Genomic DNA, 25,282 nt, shown 5'->3' with positions numbered 1-25,282 from the left:
CGGGAAGCGCCTGTGCTGACCTGAAATCACATAAAGCCCGACATTCCGAGCAGCACCAGCCTGCTGGATGCACAAATCATCTGCCAGAGGACAGAGCAGCGAGGAGGGACATCTGCAGAATCAATAAGCAGAGGCTTTGGGGTGCAAACAAAGCGGGGTGGTGGGAGTGGGGGTGGCAGGGACAGGGGACAGCAGGGAAAGCTCCAGGTGCCTCCATGCAGTGTGAGTGTGGCTTGTTCCCTGCCTTCTGGGGTTGGAGAAGGGATAAAGCCAGGAGCTGTGCTGCTGTGAGTGTCCCTGTGAGTGTGCACAGTGACATCAGCCCTGCTGAGCTCACTGTGGGTGGACGGAAAGGGAAGCAAAGCAGCGATTTTCCCCACGCAGCAAAAAGAGGGATTTGGAGGTGTTAAACACGAGTCAAACTGAAAGAACCCGAGGAAAACAATGCAATTTCTCTTTTCCTGCCTTTCAGGCTTCTTTCAGGACATGGAGTTTGACTCTGGAAAAGGTCAGCAGGCGCTGGGGACACACACTGGTGTCACCAAGGTCACCCACGTGATGCCCAAGGGAGCTCCAGCCAGCCCCTCTCTTTCCAGATCTATCAAGCAGAAACAAGTTGTCCTGTGGCTCTTATCATCTGCCTTGAAATCTTGGTGTCCCAGGGCACTGTCCCTGCTGCCTCTGGCCATGACCTTGCCCTGATACCCCTGGGATCCAGCTGGGTACCCCAGTCGGGTGTGTGGGCACAGCTGCTGGGAGGTGCCAGCCCAGAGGAGTGTCCTACACTCTGGGAGAGACCAAGCTCTGCAGGGAGTTCCCACCAGCATCAGCTCTCACTTCTTGCTGCCTAAGAAACACTCCATTATCTGCCCAGGATGCTCCCACAGCTCCCCCTCCTAGTGACCCCTCAGGTCACAGGGGCCAAACCCCCCATTTCCCTGCTAAGGACCCGAGAGAGAGATTAAAACTTGGATTGATCCAAACCTCCAAGTGCAGCATTATTATTCTGGGTCAAAAAGAGAAACAGGAGCCTGCAGAGCACAGTTAAGTTCAGCAGTGGCTGCACTACCCCCAAAATACCTCCTTGGCTACAGAGGGAACTCCCCCAGACTGTCCCCAATTGGTGCTTTGACAAATTTAAGTGACTTTATGGGGCCACTGAAGGCTTAGCCCTAAACTGCCCAGGGCTGATCGACGGAGGCATCACAGAATTGTGGAATCATTTAGGTTGGAAAAGACCTTTAAGATCATTGAGTCCAAAAATGTATCCCTTCACAATGCAGGGAGGGGATCAGAGTGGATTACCCCTCGATCCTCAGCAGTCCAGCACCATTTCAGGGGACTGAGAGAACATTACAGAGTTTAACATCCATCAGGTTTTGATTGACACAAGGAGCAGGGAAAGAACTGACTGTCAGGGCCCCTGGGATTGCATTGAAGGAAGCCAAAAGGGCATGATGTGATTGCAGGGAACTGGGTCATTTAGAGAGAAAAAACACACTGGGAAAGAAAGCCTGAGTGAAGTAAAATTTCACAGCCTGAGGAGCTTAAGTGTAGAGGGTTTTTTCTCTGCTCCACTCACGAGTGGCACAGAGATACACCCAATGGCTCCCTTTCAACTTACTTATCTGGTGAATGCCCTAGAAAATACACCGTGTTAACCCCAAACGTCCCTTCCAGGAACAGCTGTGACCTCAGGATGCCCCATCCTGTTCTGGCACAGCGGGAAGGCTGGAGGGGCTCAGAGGTTCTGTGTGAGTGTTCGTGGGGGGATGAACGAGGGCCAGGATCTCCCTTTAACAAAGATCTGCAGTAAACCTGCAGCCAACCCTGGACCAGGGCCCAACCCACCCCCAGAGCATCCCTCAGGAACCTGTTTGACGGTGGAAAGAACCTGATGCAGCTGGAGGTCACGCCAAGTTAGGCTGCTGATGGATCAGCTCTATCCCGAGGGTGATCCTGCTGGTTCTGCTTGTTGAGACACGATCCCTGTGGATGCTGCAGGAGGAAACCTGCACACACCTGCTCCCACCACAGTGAATTGGCCTCCAAACACGTGCCCCTAGGCAGGTGGAGAGCACCTTGTGCCCAGCACTGGCTCCAAACACGATGGCTTTGGATGCAGAGTGCAAGAAGAGAGGACAGGATCAGGATCTTTAACAGAAAACTCTGCCCTGCCAGCTCAGGGAGGTGAGAGTGACTTTCCTGGGAGCAGAGACTGTGGCAGCTGGGCCTGGTTAGTCTGAAGAAGAGAAGGCTGAGAAGGAATCTCATCAATTCATATCAATATCTCCAAGGGGTGTCACTCTCTTCAGTGGTGCTCAGTGACAGGACAAGGAGCAATGGCCATAACCTAAAACACAAGGAGTTCTACCTCAACATGAGGAAGAATCTCTTTCCATGGAGGTGGCAGAGCCTGAGACAGCTGCCCAGGGTGGACCTGGAGTCTCCCTCTCTGGAGACATCCCACACCCACCTGGACATGTTCCTGTGTCGCCTGCTGGGGGTGACCCTGCCTGGGCTGGGGGGTTGGACTGGATGATCTCCAGAGGTCCCTTCCAACCCCAGCTATTCTGTGATTCACCTGCCAGGTTTCTGCTGCACTCTTAGATGTCCCCACCAAAACCATTCCTGGGCTGTCTCAAAGGGGAGAAATCAGATTGAAGGCAGGAGGCAAATCCAACCTGCCCCAGGAGTGGTGAGGCTGAGTTTCTCCCTGCACCACCACCTTGCTCTCTCCAGGCTCAGGCCCAAAACATCCCAAGAACCTGCCCTGAAAAGCCACCTCAGAAATGCAACACCGAGCTGCCCACTAAGAGCTAAGCTTGGCTGGGGGAAAGAGGTAGGAAGGGCAGCAGGGACGTGCTGACCTGGCCCTGCAGCCACCAAATGTGCAGCTCCACCTCCCTCCCAGCCCACTCTGGGGTCGCTCTCACCTTCAGGCCAGTGCTCTCTGCCTCGGATCCCTTATCCACACCGGTGATGTAGATGCCCAGGGAATACTCTGCCCCTCCTCGGATCATGAGGCCCAGGGATTTCCCTTCGTTCAGGACCAGGTTCACCTGCAGAGGAACAGGAACAACCATTTATGTGGTGTCTGAGTGCAGCCAAACAGAGAGGTGGGACACACAGGTGGAACAGGGAGATGCACCCCCATCATGTCCCTGGGTCAGACAGGGCAGCTCCTGAGGGATTGAGGAGGCACTGGGGAACACCAGAAGAAAAAACAGCTCTGGAGCACTGGGAGGGTTCAGCACATGTGGCCTGGGTGGGTTTCAGCCATGAACCAAGGGAAGAGCTGATCCGTGGCAGTTTTCCACTCTCTCCTTTAACAGGGGCATAACCAGGGCAGAGACTGAGCTGGGAGCAGCCCCAAAGCCCCACGGGCACCAAAGCAGAGGTGCCAGCCAGGACTGGCTGTGAATCCCCTCTCTGGCATCCCATGCCCTGTGCAAACATGTGATTACAGAGCAATGATCCCGCTCCATCCACACTGGGAATCAGCCTTTGTCACTTCTTTGACTGTGAGGGGCCCCTTGGGAAAGGATATGCAGAACAAGCCACAACCCAAACCCCACAGAGGCTCAGGGACTCCTGTGCCTGATTATCTCTAATTCATAATGCCAGGACAAGTTTTCCAGCCAGCCAGCACATATTGCAGAAGACATTTAACATTTCCCACAACCTGACAGGCTGATTTTCCACAACCCCACGGCACCTGGACAGATGTTCTCCCCACCAAATGCTGATCTGCACAGCACACCAGAGCCATCAGCCAGCTTCCATCTGCCTCCCTCCTCAGAGGGCCTGAAAACACAGGCATGTTCAGGTGAGAATTTAGAGTGCACAAGCAAATCTGTGTTCAGCTCCCTGGAGGACTCTCAATTTCAAATGGCCTTTGTTCACTCACTGCACGACACTTTCTAAATGAATAACTCCAGGGGTTTTTTGATTTTTGCTTTGGTCCCAAGTTTGAAGTCACTTCTGGAGAAAAGCAGACAGCAGGAATAAAAACAAACGAGAAAGGCCAAAATGTGTTTCACACTGATAGAAACAACCAGAAACAGGCTGTTTTTGAAGGGCTTTTATATTTAAAACCCTTCACTGCAGTCAAACCAAAGTCTTGCACATTTACCTGGATGGAAAAGCAATTTCCAGCTTTGAGTCACTAATTAACCAGCCTTTCCAGAGGACACAGCATCACATGGGGAATTCAGCCCAGCCTGAGAGTGGCTGGTATTGAAAACCCATTTTCTACCGTGGTGGTGGAGCAGCAGCGACACAGAAAGCAGCAGCAGGACACAAATGTATCTGAGGCTCCAAATTTGGGACTTAATGAAATGGATGCAAACCAGCTCCTCCTATATATCCACACTCCAGGAATGGCTGGAGATGAGAACTGTAGGACATTAACTCCCTGGACCAGCATCCTTCTGTAGGGGCTGCACAAACCTCACGTTCCCCTGGGTTAGTCCTTCCCCTCATTTAAAGTGTAGAAAGTGCTGGAAACAATTTTAAGCTTGAAGTGTTCTAAAGGAATTATACAGAGACTTTCATGCCAGGCTGGAGAGGCTGCTGGGCACTGAACCCACCCAACAGAGCATCTCCCTGGCAAAACCACAGGCAGTTCAGCTTTCTCTTTACATGGAAACACTGCTCTGCACCACAGAACACTCCACTGGCTGGTTTTCTAAAGCCAGAAAAATATTCAACTTTTCTGAAGTCCTGTTTTCTCCCAGTCTGTCCAATGACATTTAGGGTTTCCCTTCTCTAACCTCTTCGCCCCACTGTGGGCCAAACTTCTCAAAAATCCCTAATACTGTGAAAAGATGGAAGTAGCAGAGTGCATGGAGTCACAGATCAGGTCAAAATAGACTGGGAATGCCAACAGCCCCTCTGCAGGTCCCTGAACAGCACATACAACTAGAATTGGCAACAAGAGGGGTATCCAGATATCTCCATCTCCCTTTAACACCACCCCAGCGAGCTGGTAAGCTGAGAAGCTGCTCTCCCACATGGGCATCATCAGATGGAGTAAGAGATACTCCCTCTCCCTCTCCACCTGAGGTGCTGCCACGTGAGCTGGTTTGTTTTACACCTGTTCCAGGGCAAACCTGGCCTTCCAGGGCAAACCTGGGCCTTCCAGGGAAAACCTTGGGCTTCCAGGAGCCGAAAGTAATGGATACAACCCCAAGCTACAGAGGGCTGAAAGCTCTTCCAAGCCGTGTGGAGAAAACCAAGCACTTGCTGACAAACACCTCGCTGCTGGCAGCCCCAGCTAGTCGGGCTGCTGAGGGCTTAATTGCGTTTCTTAATCAGCTTAATGGCCGTGGCTCCCCGAGCGAGCCCCGGGGCAGCGCGGTGGGAAGTGCCGGGAAAAGCCTGGCAGCAGCGGGGGTATCCAGGGAAATCAGCGCTCCCAGCATCCAGCCCGGGGTCAAACGGTGGGATTCGGGAATAGCTGGGAAACAGAGAGAGAGCGCTGGCAGGCAGGGGGCTCGGCTGGGTCAGGCTGAGGAGGAGGAGGAGGAGGAGGGATAAGCTGATTGCCGGGATGAAGGGAAGGCTGAGCCACTCCATGTTAAGGGCTTAGGGATCAGAGGGGACTGTTTTGCACAGCTTCCCAAGGGATTCTGTCTCCAGGGATGGGCCCCAAGCACAGCATCATCCTCACCCACCCCCGAGGGCACCTCCCTGTGCCAGGAGCCCCCAATCCACACCCGGCTGGGGGTCACACCGAAGCACAAGCTGTGCTGTCCCAGGAGAGAGTTAAACCTGTGCCCTGTGACCAGACTGATGTTCCCACCATCCTCCTGCCATGGTGGAAAGTGCTGATCCAGGGCCCCGCTGGGAACAGACCCCTCTCAGCACAGCATTCCCTGGACCAAGCCCTTCTCCTTGGGCTTTGCCACTCAGGTTTGTGGACGTCTGATCAACACTTGTGTGCCAAGTCCTGTCCCAGAAGGAAGCATTGTGGTTCCATTTCCACTTTATGCTCCCTCTCTCCTCCCTGTCCTGCAGCCAGGCTGCAGCTCACTCTGAGTGAGAGGCTATAACATCCCTGGAGGGCTAAAATCAGGGAAAGCTGGGATCAATCTGAGCTGCAAATCCACAGCTGCCCTGACACCATCCTAACCCCGGCACTGAGCAAGGGCAGCTATTGCATGGGGGAAACTGAGGACATCATAATCCAGAACTGGTTTGGATTGGAAGGGATCTTAAAGCTCATCTCATTCCACACCCTGCCATGGGCAGGGACACCTTCCACTAGCCCAGGTTGCTCCAACCTGGCCTTGGACACTTCCAGGGATGGGGCAGCCACAGCTTCTCTGGGCAACCTGTGCCAGGGCCTGCCCACCCTCACAGGGGACAAATCCTTCCCAATATCCCATCTAATTCTACCCTTCTTCAGCTTAAAGCCACTCCCCCCTTGTCCTATCACTCCATGCCCTTGTAAAAAGTCTCTCTCCAGCTCTCTTGGAGCCCCTTTAGGCACTGCAGGCAAAGTAACATCCAGGCAAGGTCACCCCCCACCCCTTGCTGGGTATTCCCAGGCAGCACTGACACTCTGCAGTGCCCACCTCCTTCCCTGTGCCATTCCAAGCCCGTGCCCAGCCCCAGGCTACTCCTGCACGTGCCACACAGAAGCATTTGGAAGATCAAGGTCACAATTTTAATTTCAATCTCAATGCTGAAACATCTGCTGCCTCCCGGAGCAGGAAATGAAGGGGAAAAAAACCCCACCACCATTAATAAAGCATTTGCTCTGAGCTGATTCTTGCCCAGGATTTCTTCTCTCTGGGCTTATGAAATTACCTGTTGACAGATTCAATTTTATCATTAGAAAAAAAGCTCTTTCAGACATGAATTACTCGGCACACCAGCGTGGCTGAGGAGGTTTCACCCATGCTGGCAGCTATTTCCATGCCATTACTGCCACCACACAAACGAAAACAACCATTTAAGGAGGCTCCCAGGGCTCGACCTCCTCCTGCTTCCCAAGGAAACCCCACAGGTTTGTGTCTAGACATCCTGCAAACGCAGGAGTGAGGGAAGGCAGAGCCATTAACTGAGTGCTGGGAGCAGCAGCCGCAGCTCTGGGGGTGCCAAATCCATCAGAGCTGGCCCAACGTCACCCCCCTGCCCAGGGCAGGCTTGGTAAAGCCATTTCCAGGGCTTGGGAACCACCTCCAAGGTGTTTAATACGTGTAATATCAGCACAGCTGCAGCACAAGTGCGTGGGGACAGCGAGCCCCTCCCAGGGCAGAGAGGGAACACTCCCAGCAAAGGGACAGTCTCCAAAATAAATCCCTTCCCCACCCCAAGCCTCAGCCCAGCTCTTGGCCAGGCTGATGTCGAGCCCAATGCTGCCTCCCCGCCAGGCAGGGCTTGGCTCATGCAGCAATGAGCACTTTTGGGTGCTTTTTCACCTGAAAGAACAAAGAGATGGCACCGCTGCCCATCAGCACTGGGTGAGGCGGGCTGAGCTCTGACCCAAGGGGTATTTTGGGGTGAGTCTGCTGGGACAGTGCTACAGACCCCTCAAGGCAGGGTGTCCTGTCCCTGGAAACGTCCAAGGTCAGGTTGGATGGGGCTCTGAGCAACCTGGTGGAATTGCAGATGCCCCTGCTCACTGCAGAGGGGTTAGGTGGGTTTTAAAGGTCCCTGTGACCCAAATCATTCCATGATTCCAGGCCTGGGCACTGGGGGGACCAGTGGCTCACATAACATCAAATATTCCAGTAACACAGGGAACTATCCACACTGGATACACTCAAAGCTGTAAACAAAATCAAACCCCAGCAAGGTCAGAGCAAGCAAACAGTGAGAGACGTGGGGAGCTTCCCACTTCCCACTGAAAATGCCATTACAAACTAATAGACAGAAATCCTTCCTGCTCTCTCCTGCCTCTCTTATCCTTCATGCTCAAGTAGTCACCATTAGTGCCTCAAACATTCAAAGCACACAATATTATCATAGATTTTTCTTTTTTTTTTTTTTTTTTTTAATAGTAATTACAGCTACTTCTGGGTACGGAACTGCCTGAAGGGAAGGAGATGTTCACACTCTCTTCTTTATTTTCTTTCTTCTGCTGCACCAAAAGCTTGAAGGAATAAGCAGCTCCCCTGGCAATAAGCACATCAGAGCAGCAATTCAGCTGATGGAATGGTGCTTCTCAGAGAATTCACAGCCCAGCACTGGCAGAGCATTTTGTACATTTCATCTTCCTCCCAGCACAGCAGCACCTATGCAGGGCGGATTTTTTTTTGCTGTCTGAGGTTTCCAAAGTGCTTTTAATGAAATAAGCTGTTGATTCCAGAAGTCCATCAATGACAATTCACAGCACAAATGGCCCTTTGCTGCTGTGACAAATCCAAACAACTTCAAGCCTGGACAGACGACAAAGACCCAAGTGTTGTGAAGCAGAGGGTGGCCAGGGGAAGCAGGTCCCAGCTTCCCAGCAGGCAGGTGTTGGGATGGTGCTGGGGACTGTCCTGCTGCTGTGTCTGGCCTGGAGCTTTGGCTCCAGAGCTTTGTACTGGTCCCAACCCTCCATTTCACACTTACCACTGACCACTGCTACTGGTTACTTCACCTGTGGGGAGGATGGACACAGGGTTTTGGTAAAACACTGGATCCACTGGTTAGGACTACAGGGAAGGCTGCCCTTACTGCAGGAAAAACTTGGGAACTGTGCCACACACAGCACAGACATGGAAGCTGAAAGACCTGTGACAACTTGCACAGCCGCAGGTTGGACCTGCCAGCACCTCCTTCTGTCCCTCCATTCCCCTCTCACAAGAAAGATGGAGAGAGACTGTTTGCAAGGGCCTGGAGTGACAGGACAAGGGGGAATGGCTTCAAATCCAAAGAGAGCAGAGTTAGATGGGATATTAGGAAGAAAATCTTCCCTGGGAGGGTGGGCAGGCCCTGGCACAGGTTGCCCAGAGAAGCTGTGGCTGCCCCATCCCTGGAAGCGTCCAAGGCCAGGTTGGAGCAACCTGGGCTGGTGGAAGGTGTCCCTGCCCATGTCAGAGGGTGGGATGAGATGATCTTTAGGTTGCCTTCCAACCCAAACCAATTCCATGAATCCTGGTGTCCACACAAGAACACGGTACAAAGCCACGGGCAAGGAACAGGCCAGCAGTGCTGGTTGCCTTTGGCACCAAACCTCACTGTGGCCACAGCAGTCCACCTGCTCCACACCTCCATCCCACTGGGATGATCCTGCAGATCCCAGCTGCCCCACACTGGTTCCACCATCACACACTCCACAGGGGTGGTTTCCAGTTCAAGCCTTTGGGTAACAAATGCTTCTACCTCCAGATAAACTTGTTAAACCCTGTCACAAACCCAGGCTGCCAGGCATACAGATGTGCTGCAGGAAAAGGCAGCCACACAGGGATATTTTTATTGCCTGAGGAATGTCAGATGCCTCCAGCAGCCTTGAATTTAACCCTGGAAAAGCTGGAAATAGCCCTTTAACTCCTGCAGCAACACATCCACAAACATGCTCCTGCTGCAAGGCTGACCCTGCTCTGCTATACTTTCCCCAAACCTGCCTGTTTGAAAGCTTTTGCAGATTCATTCCAGGGCATTGAGATCGATTAGAAATAGGAGAGAGTGGGGGAAAATATAACCAACTAATTCCCAGCCCTTCCCTCAGAATATAAAACCAACTAGAAATCAAACAGGCCTCAGTGGTACCTGTCAGTTCTGCTTGACTGGGCTGAATTCACCAGGGAGATGTTGCATTTTATTTGCAACACAAGTTGCTGAATTCAGCAGGCCACGAGCTGGTGGCACCACAACGAGTGGGCAGCACAGCCAAGGCTGGCAGACCTGCCTGCCCAGGGCTCTGCAAGTGCAGGGGCATCACAGCAGTGGCACCAGGGCAGCACAGCTCAGAACAATGTCTGGGAGCCAAGGTCCTGCAGCCTGGATCACCTGGAGCTGGGTCCCCTCACACCCTGGGAGGGGATGTACCCAGGAGCAGCCAAGGCCAGCATAGGTGCTCTTTGAAGTTCAACGTGGCCTTCATTCAGCTTGGCTTCATTCCCTCCCAAAGCAGATTAGGCAACAGTAATTAACGCTTGCCAAGTTCAGGTGGATTCACTTTCACTGAATACCAGAATCAAACGGGTTGGAAACGACCTCTGAGACCATCGAGTCCAACTCTTGACCCAACCCCACCTTGTCACCCAGCCCATGGCACTGATGCCACATCCAGGCTCTGCTCAAACCCCTCCAGGGACGGGGACTCCACCCCCTCCCTGGGCAGCCCATTCCAAGGGCTGAGCACTCTCTCTGCAAAGAACTTCTTCCCAATGGCCAACACAAACCTCCCCTGGGGCAGCTCAAGACTCCTGAGGAGTTCAGGGCCAGGAGCAGCACAAAGGAGGGTGTTTTGGGCTGGGGAGTGATCCAGCCTGGGCACCTGGAATCACCTGGAATCTCATCTCCTCGGGCACTGAGGGGAAGGGGCTGCCTGGGGCCACATGAGGCTCAGGGGATGCACATCTGCAGGTTCCTGAGCATTTCCTGTCCACACACAGCAAGGACTAAAGGAACAGAGACCAAACCTCCTCCCCACAGCCTTCCCAGAGCCGCTGCTGCTCCCTCAAGGTGACACCGATGGCAGCGGGTGGGGGACACCAGCCAGCGGTGCCTGCTTCTTTCTTCTGCTTAAAGTAAAAATAATAGGCCCTTCTCCCTTGTGGCCCACATGAATATTTCATCAGCAAACTGCCTCATCCTGTATTAGATTTTTTTTCCCCTCTCTGGCTGAGATGAGAAGCTCCAGCTCACAGACCCTTCCAGGGCGTTTCCAGGCAGAGCTGAGGGCATTTCGGGTGTGTGGTCAGACAGACAGACTGACACCAGGATGAGAGGATGGGAATATGTCAAGGTTCCAAGCAACTCTGTGGGTTTGGGAAGGAGTGCCCTGCTTAGTCCTGGGCCAGTATTTTGACATTCCCTGGATGGCACTGAGGAAACACCACGTCCTGCTTGTACAGGATGAGCATCTTCCATATCCATCACCACTGGGAAGGGAGCAGAGGCTGCCCCTCCAGCCTGAGCCTCACTCCCAGGGCATCTGAGCTCTGTGCCTCTGCACTGACACCTCTCAGGGTCTGCTTGGGATGGGAAGTGAGAGGGAGAAGAGACATTAAATCCCTGAGATCAGATACTGCAGCTTGAACGTCTCCTCTGCTGGCTTCCCTTACATCAGGGTCTGCTTAAAGGAGGGCAGGCTCCCAGCAAAGAACAGCACTGGGAATTATTAGAGGTGCTGATGCACTTCCCTTTCTGTCAGAGGCCTGAGATCCAGATCAGCACTGACCACACTCCCCATGTGCCATTATGGAAATCATTCCCTTCCCTGTGCTAATGTTTATTTTACAGCATTATGGTAGAGAAAAAAAAAATTGGTGTTTTTGTTTTTGTTTTTTTTAAACTCAAAAAAACTGCCAAGAGATCCAAGAAAGCCTCACAAGAACACCTGAGGAAGGGTCTGAAATGCAGGAAGAGGGGCAGGAATGCACTCTGACGTCCAGCCCTCCAAATCTATAAACCCTCCTGAACATTCCCCCTTGTGCTGTCCCTCCATCCCTTGTCCCCAGTCCCTCTCCAGCTCTCCTGGAGCCCCTTTAGGCAGTGGAAAGAGCTCTAAGGTCTCCCCAGAGCCTCCAGGCTGGACATGGATGTCAGTCCCTTGAAGGCTCCATCCAACCACCCACCTTTTTGGGAAAGGCCTTAAAAGCAACTTCTGGTTTGATGGCTGCTCCTGGCAGGACCCTCACATGGACAATTCCTGCTCTCCAGCTCAGGTTCTACAAACAAAGCCAATCCATCCCCACCCTACAGCAGGGAGACAGAGGGAAATCTACAGACCAAGGGAGAGCACCCAGGATCCTAAAGGAGTGACAGGCTATCCCAACGAGACCGGAATCCCAGGAGAAGGAAGAAGGTTGGGAGGTGACCCAGGGCTGTGGCTGTGGTCCCCCTTTGCTCACCTTCTTCTCATCCCCCTCCTGCAGGAGCTGGAGGTGGCTCCTCTTCTCACTGTCCCTGCGCAGGGAGCTGTTCTGGTGGTGGGGCAGCCCCGTGGGGGGGGACACGCTGCGGCCCTGGGGGTCCACCCACGTGTAGATGTGGTTGGTGACGTACCCACCCGGGATGCGCCCCACGGAGTGCACCGACAGGTTCAGCTTCTTGCAGCCCTTCAGCACCTGGAACACAAGCCAAGGAGAAGGGGGGAGTTAATGCCCAGGAGGAGCTGATTGAGCAGCTTCTGCAGCTTTGGAGAGGAGCTGGAGCAGGACAGGTCCTTGTTCAGCACAGAACCTTGTTCAAAGTCACTCTCCAGCTCTTATGGGAGCCCCTTTAGGCACTGGAAGGTGCTCCAAGGTCTCTCCACAACCCTCTCCCCTCTGCAGGCTGGATTTGGATGTCATCCTGTTCATGACCATGCTGGCAGCAGAATCCAGCCAAACAACAACCTGTTTGGGAAAAGCCTGAGCTCAGCCCCAAACTCTCCTCCCACACCTCAGCCCCAAACTCTGCCACTGCAAAAGCTCCTGATGCCTTCAGGGAACACTGACAACGCTCCCAGAAATTCAGCCATTTAGTGACCAGCTGCCTCCCCCAGCACAAGCAGTCAATTAATGAGGACAATAATTGCTAAATATACCCATATATTCAAACCAGCACGCACAGAGATGACCTTGGGGCCCACAGAAGGTGATTTGCAATCGCTCCTCTGCTCTTCCAGCTTCCACTGTGAGGAGCTGACAGAAGCTTTAAACTTAAATAAACATATAGGAGTTCTCCCTGGGGACAGCTGGAAGTGCTGATTCCTTTCTGAGGCCTCAGGAATATCAACACTCTGGATCTGCTCTCAGCAAGGAGGTGCTTTGGGGTTTTTTTTTCCCCATATATACATCATTTTGATGAGCTGCTCCCACAAGGTCTCCTGTCCCCACTGAGCAGAGAAGCTGCTGAGCAAAGCTTGTGACCAGGAAGAACTAAGAGCAGCAGCTCCTTGAAAAGGGTAATACTGTCAGGAATACTGGGCTGGCTGGATCCCAGCCCTGACCTGGCAACACTCCTGTCCCTCCCTGCCAAAGCTAAAGAGAATCCAGTTCAGCATCTCCATCACACAGAGCAATTTGGCTGCAAACTTGTCACATGCTCCCAAGGTCACCCATGTGCCTGGAGAGCTTAAAACAAGGACTGTGAACCAAGAGCCCCATCAGAACACCCGCAGGGCTCTTCACCACCCCGGGCTGCTCACCTGCCCCAAGCCCTGTCCTGCAGCTCCCTGACCCCCCAAACACACCCCCTGCAGGGATCTTCTGCAGGCAAAGGTGCTCCCCACACTCCAGCCCTGCTGGCACCAGCCCAGCTCTCCCTGGGAGCCACTCCTGAGCCCCCTGCCTACCCTCCAAGGGGCACTGCAGCCCAGCCACGCTCCAGGGCAGCTTCCTGAGCCACCCAGCCAGGCTGAGGATGGGCTGAACTGCAGGATTGGGGGTGGCCAGGGAGCCTTCTCGCCTCCCTCAGAGCTACCAGTGACCCCTGTGAGATGGTAGGATTCCTGGGGTGTCCTGTGCAGGGCCGGGAGTTGGACTGGATGACCCTGATGGGTCCCTTCCAACTCGGCAGATTCTGATTCTGTAAGTTTACGATTCCATGGGGTAGAGGCTCTCCCCAAACCATTCTCCATCCACTCAAACCACAGACAGCTCTGTGAAAACCCCTTTTCAGTCCCCATGACATCACTGCCTCACCCAGGTACCGAGGCAGTACCACCCCTGAGTGGGGCTGCAGCTCCTCACCCAGCACAGGGAAACGATGAGGACAGCCAGTGACACAGGATGCCAGTCCTCCCTCTGCCACAGAAATCCTGACTGGTGCTTGCATTCCCATCCTCCTCCCCACTCTGTGTGGAAGAACAGGCTCTGCTTGCACAGATCTGGGCATCCCTGACCTGAACGTGTTCACACAACCCCTCAGAGCCAGCTGATGAGCGTGGCTGTAATTTAAGAAGGGGCAAAGATAGAACTCAGAGCTGAGGGCAGGACAGGAGCACCCACAGGGCCCTCCACGAGCTGCACTGCCCCCTTTCTCCCCACACTAACTGCCACCTTGTTCCCACGTGGCTCTCCATCACAGGGATCCCATTTTTCCTCTTTTCCTGAAAGGATCCATCCTGGCGGGGGAGGAGAAGGGACCTCAGAAAACCCTCTGGGGTTGGTACCACACCAGGCACAGGCAGGGGTGGCTGATGAAGCCTGGCAGACACATTTATCCTCAGCCAAATGTCATCCCCTGGAAGAGCAGGAACAGCAGCAGAGCTGCTCTCTGGAGGCACAGGGAAGTTCTCAGGGATGAGAGGCCAGAGATTTACAAGGGAATTTTTATGTCCCTCCTGCAGCTCCCTTGACAGGGCCACCAGGAGACGGGGATCTCAGGCTGCAGGGAGATGTTTTATGCATGAAGGTGAGAGCAGAGAGCCCCAGGTGAGGGGGCAGCTGCAGGGCTGAAGGCAGCAGGAGGAGCCAGGGCTCCATAAAACAGGGGACACGAGAGGAGGGAGTGAACAGAAGCTGGCAGTGCCCACTGGGACATTGTGGTGACAGTCTCTCCCAGAGAGGCAGAGCTGCAGTGGGCAGGTTGGTCACACTTTATACATTTACTGAGGTCTCTTGAGCCCTCAGTAAGACCAGATCCCTGCCCAGCCCATCAAAGACCTTCCCTGCACTTTGGAGCCCTTCAGGACACAGCTCTGCTGCCCTCTGAGACACCCGCACCTTTTGGAGACCTTTTAGGTGACAGGTGGAGGGTTTTGTGACACCCACAAAACATTTTTGAGGGATTTTAGAGGGACTTTTCACAAGGGCATGTAGTGATAGATGAGGGGGAACAGTCTTGAGCTGAAGGAGGGCAGGGTTAGATTTGATATTGGGAAGAAACTCTTCCCTGGGAAGATGGCGAGGGGCTGGAATTCCCAATGGAGCTGTGGCTGCCCCATCCCTGGAAGTGTCCAAGGCCAGGTTGGATGGGGTTTGGAGTAACCTGGGCTAGTGGAAGGTGTCCCTGCCCAGGGCAGAGGGTGGGACTGGAAGATCCTTAAGGTCTTTTCCACCCAAACCATTCAGTGCTTCTATTCAGGGGAATTCAACTTTTCTTCCTGGAAGACTCTTTCCCACCTCCCTGTGGTCACCACAGGAAGCTCAGCACAAACCTCCTCCCCACCCAACAACCACTAAAGTCAGTTCTGCTCAAACACTTGAGCCTCCAGGAAGATTTCTGTTCTTCAGGCAGCCACCAGCTCTTTAAACTGCAGCTGCCATGGCTGGGAGAGGAGAGGGGCAGAGAAGCAGTGTTTTCCCTTGGATAATTCCACACTGGGGCACAGCAGGCACAGGAACACGACCTGGCACAAACCTGCAGAACCTTTGTGCATCCACACACTGAACCAGACTTTAACAATCAGCAGGAATTCTTTTCCAGCCCTGTCAACATCAGCTTCTCCCACACTGTGCATCCACCCTGGCCTCCTGTGAGGTGTTTGCAGGGTGTCCCCATACCCACCTCAGCATGGGATTTTGAGGTGTGGTCTCAGCAGTGCCAGCACAGGGGGATTCTCACAAAGACAGGCTCTGGATGGGAATCCTATGAGGAAAAGCTTCTCCCTTCCAGACACATAAGTCGTGCAGAGATACCACCACAAACTGACAGCAGAACTCACCCTGAGTGTTTTTGGGAAAGCCTGTTATCTGACGGGCACCCTGAACCCAACCCATTTTACTATTAAATAACAAAATCCCCCCTCCTTAATCCCCTCTGCAGAATCAGACAGTGCAAGGCTGCATCTCTATCTCCCTCCTCAAGCCATTTCAGGGATTTGCCACATGTTGTTCAGCGCTGCTGTGTTTTGCTCCAGCCTCAGATAAGATTTGGCTTTGCCCCATCTCTGAGGAGTTTGAAGGCTCGGTGGGGTGGAAGGTTTAAATCCGGCACCACAGCGTGCAAGCACACCTGCCAGGAGTTAGGCTGAAAGAAAGCACTTATTTGGATCTGGGAATTAGTGCCAGAACCTTCAGCAGAGGAACAAGTCACCAATTGCCTAGAAATGTTATTAGAAGCAGCAAGTGCCAGAGGGGGGGGGGGGGGTAGATTGATTCCATAAGGCCACCAAGCCGCTGACAACACTCTAGTTAATTATCTATCAAGTCCTCTGAGAGTGAAGTAGATGGTTTAAAATAGTCAAAAAAAAGCAAACAGACTTCTCATGTGTCCACAATTAACTTTAAAAAAAACACAAAACAACAAACAGTACACGATGTTCTTTCCTACAGCCCAGACTGAAACCCAGCCCTGCCCAGCACATCTCACTCCACCCAAGGCTCTCCTCTCCCGCCTTCATCATTTTCCACTTCTCCACGGCCCTGGAAGGCTGAAAGCTGCTTAAAAGCATCTTCCAGGCCTCCAAAAATTCCCCCAGCAGGAACACAGATGTCAGAAATCAATGGCAATTAATCACCAGGCTCCTTCTGGCAGCCTGACTGAATCTGCGTTCGGATACAGCCCCCTCACTTACCTTCCCTGCTAATGAAAGGAGCAATCTATCCCACTTCATCCCTTCAGTGGGGAGAGCACAGTTGGATACGGGGAGCATTAACTATGAGCCATCCTCCCCCTCTCCACAGGCTCAAGCTGTTTTCTCCCGGCAGCAACAGCCTCGCCCAGAGCCGTCTGGCTGCTGGAAAATGGGCACGGGATAACGGGCAGCTCCAAAGGTCACCTGGAGGTTTAGCAACCAGTGGAGCCCCGTGGGATCTGGCACCAAGTCCCCACTTCCCAAAAAAAAAAAAAAAAAAAAAAAAAAAAAAAAAAAAAAAAAAAAAAAAAAAAAAAGTAAGGCACGGGCTCGGGAAAGAAAAACTGCGAAGGAGAAGGAAAGGAGATACCACAGGAGGGAGGCAGAGGGAGCTTTTGCAGCACATTCCGGCACCGAGGAGGGAACGATCTGCAGGAGTTTGTTTGACCGCTGTTCCCTGCTCTATCCGGGAGTGTTCCTGCTGGACCCAGGGGTTCTGCCAGGTAGTTTTAAGCTTAGACAGGCTGAGGAAAACCATCTCGGTGCCAGTGGGAATGAAGCAGCTCCCTCTGTGTGCTGTGGAGGGGAAGGAGCTGATGGGGCAGGACCTCAGGACCTTTTCCAGGGAGATGGATTGAACCAGATCAGCTGAATGGGTCCCTCTGCCACGACAGAGCACAGGACAGCAGGCAGAGGTATTTCCTGCCCTCAAAGGCTGGCTCCAGGGATCATCTGCAGGCAGGAGGGATATGGGGCCATTAAAGCTCCCACTGCACACCTTGGCTAAGGCCAAGTTCACCAGGTGCAGTACAAACACACAGGCAGAGATTGTCCCCCGCCCCAGACTGCAGCCCAGAATTGTAAATAAGACGTTCTGGATCAAGGGTTGCCCAGAGAAGCTGTGGCTGCCCCATCCCTGGAATGTTTAGGGCCAAACTGGACAGGGCTTGGAGCATCCTGGTCTAGTGGAAGGTGTCCCTGCCCGTGGCAGGGAGTGGAACAAGATGAGCTTTAAGGGCACTTCCAACCCACACCATTCCAGGGTTCTGTGATTCTGAGTGTACCCCATCCCCATCTTGCCTGACAAAGAGCAGGGAACTCAGTCTGGGCAGAGGAACCAGGAGCCTGGGCTGCACTGACGTGTCCAAACAGCTCATCCCTGCACGGGAACAAAGAGAACTGGAACAAAGCAAAGGTGACACAGAGGCAGGTGGGGAGGGCAGGAGACAGAAGGAGGGATGAGGGAAGCACAGGCACTCCAGATGGAGTGAGAGCAGCGGGTTCCACGGCGCAGGGGGTGGAGGGTGTGACACGGCCTCCCATCAGGAAGACAAATGGGAATTGCAGGAGGCACAGTCCAACCTCTTCCCCCTTTCCCAAGGCAAAGGTGACAGCAGTTGGGCTTTCAAGTAGTGGCACTTATGCAAATAAATGCAAATAGATGCATAATTACGGTGATTGCACACATTTAGCTCCAAGGCATCGGGGGAGCCCATGTCCCTCTCACCTGGAAAGGTTGGATGAAATCTTAGCCCCAGGCCCTTCTCCCCAACCCCTCCAAGGGCTGACACCTCCCAGCCCTGCCCTGTGACCTCCCACCCCTCCAAGCTGGTCGCTGCCCAGTGCATCCCTCAGGAAGCCCAGGACAATTATAAAAAGAGCAGAAAACTAAGCAGAACTTTATGGGTGCAAGCCAAGGGATGGGGGGTAAGGGGGATAAGGGAAATCTAGATCAGAGCACTCCCTCCTGCTTCCTCTTGTCTTCTCTTTCCACTCCACACCAAGTAATGCTGAAACTCTGAGCCCACCACCAAGAAGCTGGCTCAGGTCCCTGCTCCACCTGGATTTACCAAGCACTCGGTGGTCCTGACAGGGAGAATTCACAGAGCACCCAGCCAAAAAAAAACCCTAATGCAAATGGTGTCAGCAGATGCTCTGGCAGTTTAACTGAGGGGGATTTAGAGCTGAATAATTCTCTGAGCAGACACTAAGGAAAGTGTCAAGAAAATCCATCGTCCCCCCTGAGGACACAGCAACTGAGCAAAGGATATTTTAATTCACCACTTCTGCTGCACACTGATGCTTTTGTTTTCTTCCAACAGACACTGGAAGGAAAAAAAAAAAAGCCTTTTCTCCTTCAGGTTATCTTATCAACTTCTCTACTGTTTATTTACAAGGAGCCCACTAAATGACATTAATGCTCCAAGAAGTCAAGGATGCCCTAACAATATTAACCTGATGAACAAGCCAATACTGGTGCCAAGCACTATCATCCCTGCATTATGAGGAGAGGAGAGATTAAGGACCTCGTTCTAATCTTTTGCATCAGTATAATGTCGTTTGATTTCATTAGGGCTAACTGTGATTTGCCGGTGTAATGAAGGGAAACAGATGACTAAGTGACTTGCCCACTGAGGGAAATCAGTGGTACAGCAGCAAATAAAACTTGCTCCTGCCTCTGGTGCCACAGCTAAAGCCACATTCCCACAGATCCCTTCTGTGTGTGCAAGTTTATCCCACCCCAAGTCGGATGAGGTGTTAATTTGGGAGCTCAGACGAGCTCGCAGCGACAGCAGAGCATCGTCTCAGCACCATGGTCAGCACCAAGCGAGGTCCGGCGCTGAATCTGCTCCACCACATCCTCAGACCCGCCTGGGAAACCAGGAACCACTGCCATGAGCCCTTCCATTTAAGGAGCATTCAAACTCATTTTTAATGCAGGTGGCTTCAAGTTCAAGCCTGACCATCTTCCCTCCCCTTTTTTCCTACAGGGAGATCCTGGTGACGTTACACTTTCCACCCTCTCCCTCCAAACTCACCTGGCTACAGCAACCGAAAAAGAATCTGTTTGCAGTACAGAAGGACAGAGCAGAACCCCGTGGCATTGCACAGAACCCATGTTTTCAGCTATAAGTGCTTTTTTGAGTACAGTTCTTAGGTTGGTTTTGTTTCTACGCAGATCCAGAGACCAAGGAATAGATTGCTGCTCTAACTATTGGGGTAGATGCTAGTCACATCCTCCTGTTCCATGCTCCAGCTCCCCGAGATCCCTTGGGAAGGGGAGAAGTTTCCAGCCTCTTTCTTTAGTGCCTTCTAAAAATACAGACACACAGCGATAAGCACACAGGCAGTTAAAGGAACACTGCTGATATCTTTACACAATCAGGGGATCAATATATTCCCTTCCCTCCTCATTCATCCCATCCGTGGCTGTGGGTGATAATCCACAGCTCCAAGCACTTGGAAGGGTCAAAACCCAACCCAATCAAGCTGCATTCACCCCTCCACGGCCCCAGTGCAGGGGTGATTGCTGCCCGCAGCAAATCAGCAGTGTCAGCTCATGGTAATCAATTAATCTGACATCACAAGAAACAGTGAAACGAGATTTGATCTTTTCTAAGCTGTCTGCAAAGGAAAATTGCTCTAAATATGTTTCCAAGGCTCAGGGCTGCACGTTTCATTTCTCAGAGGTCTTTCAGCAACACCACAAGCACCTGGAGCCTTTTCTACCTCCTGTGAAATATTGCAGACTCTGAAGAGACCTCCTTGTTTTGCCACCAGGAAAACCCAAATTAATAGAACATAAAAGGAGTTTTAAACTCCTTTTAATTATTTTTAAATGCCCACTTGGCACTATCAGAGCAGGAGATGGAGAGGCTGGTTTGGAAGGAGTGAAAACCTGTGCTTGAACAGAGCAGGTCGTGGCTGGTGATGTGATCCCCCTCTCTCCCAGGCAGGGGAGGAGATGTGATGTGATCCCCTCTCTGTCCCAGGCTGGGGATGTGATTTGATCCCCCTCAGGTTCAATCCCCCACCAGGGAGGAGATGTGATCCCTCTCAGATGTGAACCCAAGACAAGGGGCTTGAACTCCCCCAGTTCCTGGAGGAGAAACTTGATGCAAATCCAGTGACTTTGGCAAAGCCACCCCAGATTTACACCAAGAGGACAGAACCACACTCCCCAAGCCTGAGGGACACAAATTAGTGCAGTTTTGGTGATTTTCATCAAGCTTATCCAGGTTTGTCCAGCTGTCAGCACGAACAGCAGGGCCGGTAAGGGCTGGGGGAGAAAAGGATTGCAAATTTAATGCCAACTGCAGATTATTGGAGAAATAACTCCCTGGGTAACATTTTGATGGTATGAACCCACAAACACCTCAATTTTAACTACTCTGCACAAAATATGACAGTTTACCAATACAAACTTTCAGCACAACTGCTGAAATATAGCAGTATATACACTAAATATATAAAATATACATAGTTTATAGGCACAGTGTAGTGTCCCACACAGCAAGGCTGATGAAAGCCAAGCAAAAGCTCTAAAAATACGGCAGACAATACAAACGTCTTCACTTACACCATAACTCACATGGCAGTGATCTTTTGCTAAAGTGCACTCTTGAATGCTGCAATGATAGAGCTGTAATTGTAATGGAGTCATTTAATTTGGATTTGGATGAAACAGCGAGCACGAAGCAGACAAGGCATAAAACTCCACTGCTCCCATAAAGGTTAAGAAGCTGGTCATTAAGTGAATTGATTTGGAGTGCTGAGGTAATCTTGCAGTTTAAGTCAGAATTCCACTTTTGACGTAATTTACACTAAAATACCTGCAATCACCCCTGTGCCTGTCACAGGTCACCAGTCAGTTTTGAGCTGGGATAACATGTAGGTCAGTGTTTCCTCTTTGCCCAGGCTTGTGGCAGTTTCCACCTGGCGCCGTGATTTCATTTTTGGCACATCACAGTTCTGAGTGATGCCTGAAAATACAAGAAATTGCTGCTACCTCACAGTCAGTGCCTCTTTCCTCCTAGAGAAGAGGGCTGGAAGTGGCTGAGCTTCTCCTTTCAGAGGCACGAAAAGGCAACTGAGCTGCCACGACTTGTAAAACCATCGCAGCGGCTGCTGAGCGCTCACTCGAGGCTGCACAAACAAATCAAGGCAATGTATTTACTCACTGCTCTGCCTGAACGGCTGCCTCGCTGCCACACTCACTGCCCAACATCTCTGAGCACCCCAGCAGGCACAGAGTTGCTTTCTGGTTCAGTAAGTTTGTCGCACTCACGCCGGGAGCGGCCGAGGAGCCTCCCCGAGCCCTGCCATCGCCTCACACCCCGAACGACGAGCTCTGACAACTCCTCTCACAGCAACACACCCTGCACATGATGAAGAACAACGCTGGCCCAGACAGACAGCTCCTTGCTGCAGGACAGGGTGGAAGAGCAGCAGGGCTGTGCCTGCTCCCAGACGGACATCAAGCATCGCTCCATGGGCAGGATCGGGAGCTGAGCTCTGATCCTGACTACGAGAGCTCAGCACAGCCCCGTCTCTAAAGCAGGCAGGCAGTGCCTGGGAGATCAGCTACACAGCCAGGGGGGTGTGTGAAGAAAGGCTCTCCCTTCTCACCTTTCTCTCTCTCCATTTAATCCCAAGTACAGCGCACACGTGAATCCCAGGATCGGGCCCAGCCTGTTTATCCAACATTTCTCTCTCCATTGATCCACACAGAGCAGATCAACAGCCAGCAGGGAGGAGGGCAGGTCACAGAGAGGTTTGCTCTGTTCAGGGAGACCAAACCACAGCCAGAGAGGCCTTTGCAGATCTGTTAACACACCCCCTGTGAGCCCCAGATCCCAGGTTTCAAGGGGAAGCAGAGAACATGGGATCAAGCCACCCTGTACGTCACCACCTCTTGTCCCTGCAGCTCTGACACCCTGTACGACACCCAAAACATCAGGCCCCTGAGAAATCCTCCAAAAGCTGCCCTTGAGCATCACTGAACTCTATCTACTCTTCATTCCCCACTCCCAAATGCAGGATGTGAGGGCAAATTGGCACCTGCTCCATTTTAAAACCCCCAAAGGAACTATTAGAGCTGCAATAAATCACTCCATGACTCTTCCTGAGCAAAGTGTTCCTACCACCACTACATGGGTCATAAAAACCCTTCCCAGGTGCAAGAACAGCCCAGGACCTCGAGCAGGTCCCAGCACAGGGCAAGTGACAAATCTGTTGTTGAAAGTTCAGCTCACAGGCAGACGAATTCTGAGCTGCTCTTTCCTATCAGGATCTTATTAACAAAATATAGCTCTTGGCAAACCACATCCTACAGGAATTATTTCTGTGCAGGAAGCACTTAGTTTCACTCAAAATTAATAATGTCTAAAAGACATCATGTACATTCTATCAGAGAACAAACAGAAAGTGATGTGAATTCCCCAGCAGAGTGGGATGAACTGGAGATGAAGTCATGAAAGGGACCATTTCTAACACCTGGTTTCTATCCACTCCAATGGGGGGGGAGGAGGGGGGTTTGCAATCTTCAGGGCTCAAAAATCGCAGGCTCGCTAACACTGGTGGTGTCCTATCACCAGGAACGAGATAAAAAGCACATTCCTACAAATATTTTCTCTGGTCTCAAGAATACCAGGGACTCATTTCCAGCCTGGAAGACGTGCCCTTGCCCAGGGCACTGATTTAAAGCTGGGGCAGGGACCATGTAGGTTGCTTGGAAGCCTCTGTTCAAAGCTGTGGGTGATTAATGCGCTGTCGGAGAACACTCCACATGAAACAGGCTCCCAACAGAACCACTTGAGCTTATTATGGAAAAATTAAAGCACAAACAGCTGGAAAACAGTCTTGTCACGCCAGATCCCAGCCCTCCATACGCTGCCTACAAATTGCTGCTGTAAAAAGTCGATTCTCCACCACGATAGGTTTGTGACTCGGGAACGCTCCGAGCCGAGCCCACCCGCCACAAGACCATCTCTGTGAATGGTTTGGGGTCACTCAGACACGGATGTGCCACAAAACACCGAGTTTCGGGCGAAAATCTCACAGTTTACGGACTTCCCCACCCCCATGAAAGCTTTTATCGATAGCCCCCCTGCTGCTCTCTACTACAACAGGTCTCCAGGGCATGTGGAGCCGTGCTGGGAGAGCGGGAGCCCTCCCGTTGTGTAACCGTTCTCCTTCTCCCCCCGCCACAGTCGGAGGGGGATCGGGGATCTGCTCCTGCTCCGGGCACGATCCAGTCCCGAGGGGGCTGTTCTGCCTCTCCGTGCCTCAGTTTCCCCCTCTTTGGGAGGACAAACCCGCTAGAGCGGCTGGAGTGCACGGCTTAAAACGCGGCTTATGCAGATCTCCAGCTTCCACGAGCCTGCCAGGCTGACGGGGAGCCACGGGCAGCATCGCTGCGTTTCAGAGACGTGATAAAAGGGCAGGACGAGCCTGCCGTGCCCAGAGCCACACCGGCAGCTCGGTACCGCCCTGGCCATCAGCGGGCACCGCTATTCCCACCGCAAACTTTCCAGCCGGGCTCCGCGCACGGCTGGGCGGGACGAGCCCGATCTGTCTCCGACACAATGCAAACCCGGAGCGGGTCGGCTCGGAGAAGGGCTGCGGGTCCCCACCGGAGAAGGGGGATCGGGGGGCTCCGGTCCCACCGGTGGAGGCGGGATGGAGCAGCGGGTGGAGCGGGGGGATGAGGATGGACGGGGCGCACGGCGACAACACCCGGGGAGGGAGGGAGAGACCCGGGCAAGGAGAAAGAGAGCGACACGGACACCGGGGAGGCAGAACAGGACCGGGACAAGGCGGGAGGGGGGGGGAACAACCCCTGGCGCCCGGTCGGGACCCGCCTTACCTTGACCGCCTCGGCGTGGGTCACCCTGTCCAGGGACTTGCCGTTGACCCCCAGGATCTGGTCTCCGACCCGCAGCCCCTCCCGCTCGGCCAGCGAGCCCGGCTCCACCAGCGACACGTAGATCCCGACCCCGTGCTCGGCGCCTCCGCGGATGCTGAAGCCCAGACCCTCGTGGGCTTTGCTCCGGCGCAGCGTCACCTGCCGCAGCTCGCCGGGGATCACCGGCGGCGGGGCCGGGGGCGGCGGGGGGCGGCCGGGCGGCGGCAGGTAGGGCCCCTCGGCCGTGTACTGATCGAAGAGCAGCTGGTCGGAGCGCGGCAGGACGAGGCGCAGCAGCGGCAGGAGCTGGCGGCGGCGGGGCCCGTCGAGGAGGGCGCGCAGGGAGCGCACCAGGTCGCAGACGTTGCGGCGGCCGTGGTAGGCGTTGAGGCAGAGGATGAAGCGCTCCCGCTCCGCCTCGCTCAGCAGCGCCGTGAGCGCCTGGTGCAGCCGCCGCACGTTCGCCGAGAGCGGCCGCGGAGCCGGACCCGCCGCCGAGCCCAGCGAGCCCGACGAGGAGGACGAGGAGTGCACGGACACGCCGTCCAGCTCCGCGCTCATCGCGGCGGCACCGCCGGCAGCACCGGGACAGCGCAGGAGAGGAGAGGAGAGCAGCGGAGCAGACCCCCCCCCCCACCCCGGGCAGGAGCGATGCCGCCCGGCCCCGCCGCTCCTCCACCTGTCCGTGCGCTCTCCGGCGGCTCCCCAGGAAATGACGCGCCCGTTGCCGGGAGACGGGTTATACAGAGCGGCCCCGGCGGCGGCACCGGACCCCCCCCGCCCCGCCCCAGCGCCCGCCCCCGCGGGACCGGCAATTAGCGCGCCCGGCAATTAGCGCGCCCGCTCGGCACCGCTCGCCAAGCGCCCGGCCTTGCCCCGCGCTCAGCCCTGACCTCTCAGCATCGCCAGCCCTGCCCCGCTCAGCATCCCCAGCCCTGTCCCGGGCTCAGCTCCAGATGGGAACTGCGCAGGGTGTAAAGTCCTGC

General features: G+C 53.7%; 1 protein-coding gene across 3 annotated transcripts in view; it reads right to left on the bottom strand.

Annotated features, from left to right (window-relative positions):
* WHRN (whirlin) overlaps window positions 1-24,921 on the bottom strand; it is a 46,732-nt gene extending 21,811 nt beyond the window's left edge. For 2 of the 3 annotated variants that reach the window (XM_027906022.1, XM_027906023.1), the window contains exons 1-3: window positions 24,258-24,921; window positions 12,018-12,233; window positions 2,937-3,062 (exon numbers count right to left, since the gene is read on the bottom strand). In XM_027906022.1, the coding sequence (XP_027761823.1) occupies window positions 2,937-3,062; window positions 12,018-12,233; window positions 24,258-24,857 (942 nt within the window). In that variant the 5' untranslated portion in view covers window positions 24,858-24,921. Of the gene's footprint in view, window positions 1-2,936; window positions 3,063-12,017; window positions 12,234-16,609; window positions 16,709-24,257 lie in introns of those variants that run through there. The other variant, XM_027906024.1, reaches the window with a different exon arrangement.
* Between the last annotated feature and the right edge of the window lie 361 nt (window positions 24,922-25,282).

The sequence above is a fragment of the Empidonax traillii genome, unplaced genomic scaffold (assembly GCF_003031625.1).
Source record: "Empidonax traillii isolate 1590-97213 ecotype Southwest subspecies unplaced genomic scaffold, ASM303162v1 scaffold1238:size216485, whole genome shotgun sequence".
In the NCBI taxonomy this organism is placed as follows: domain Eukaryota; kingdom Metazoa; phylum Chordata; class Aves; order Passeriformes; family Tyrannidae; genus Empidonax; species Empidonax traillii.
Note: the sequence above shows the minus strand (reverse complement) of the source record. Positions and strands in the feature narration are given on the sequence as shown.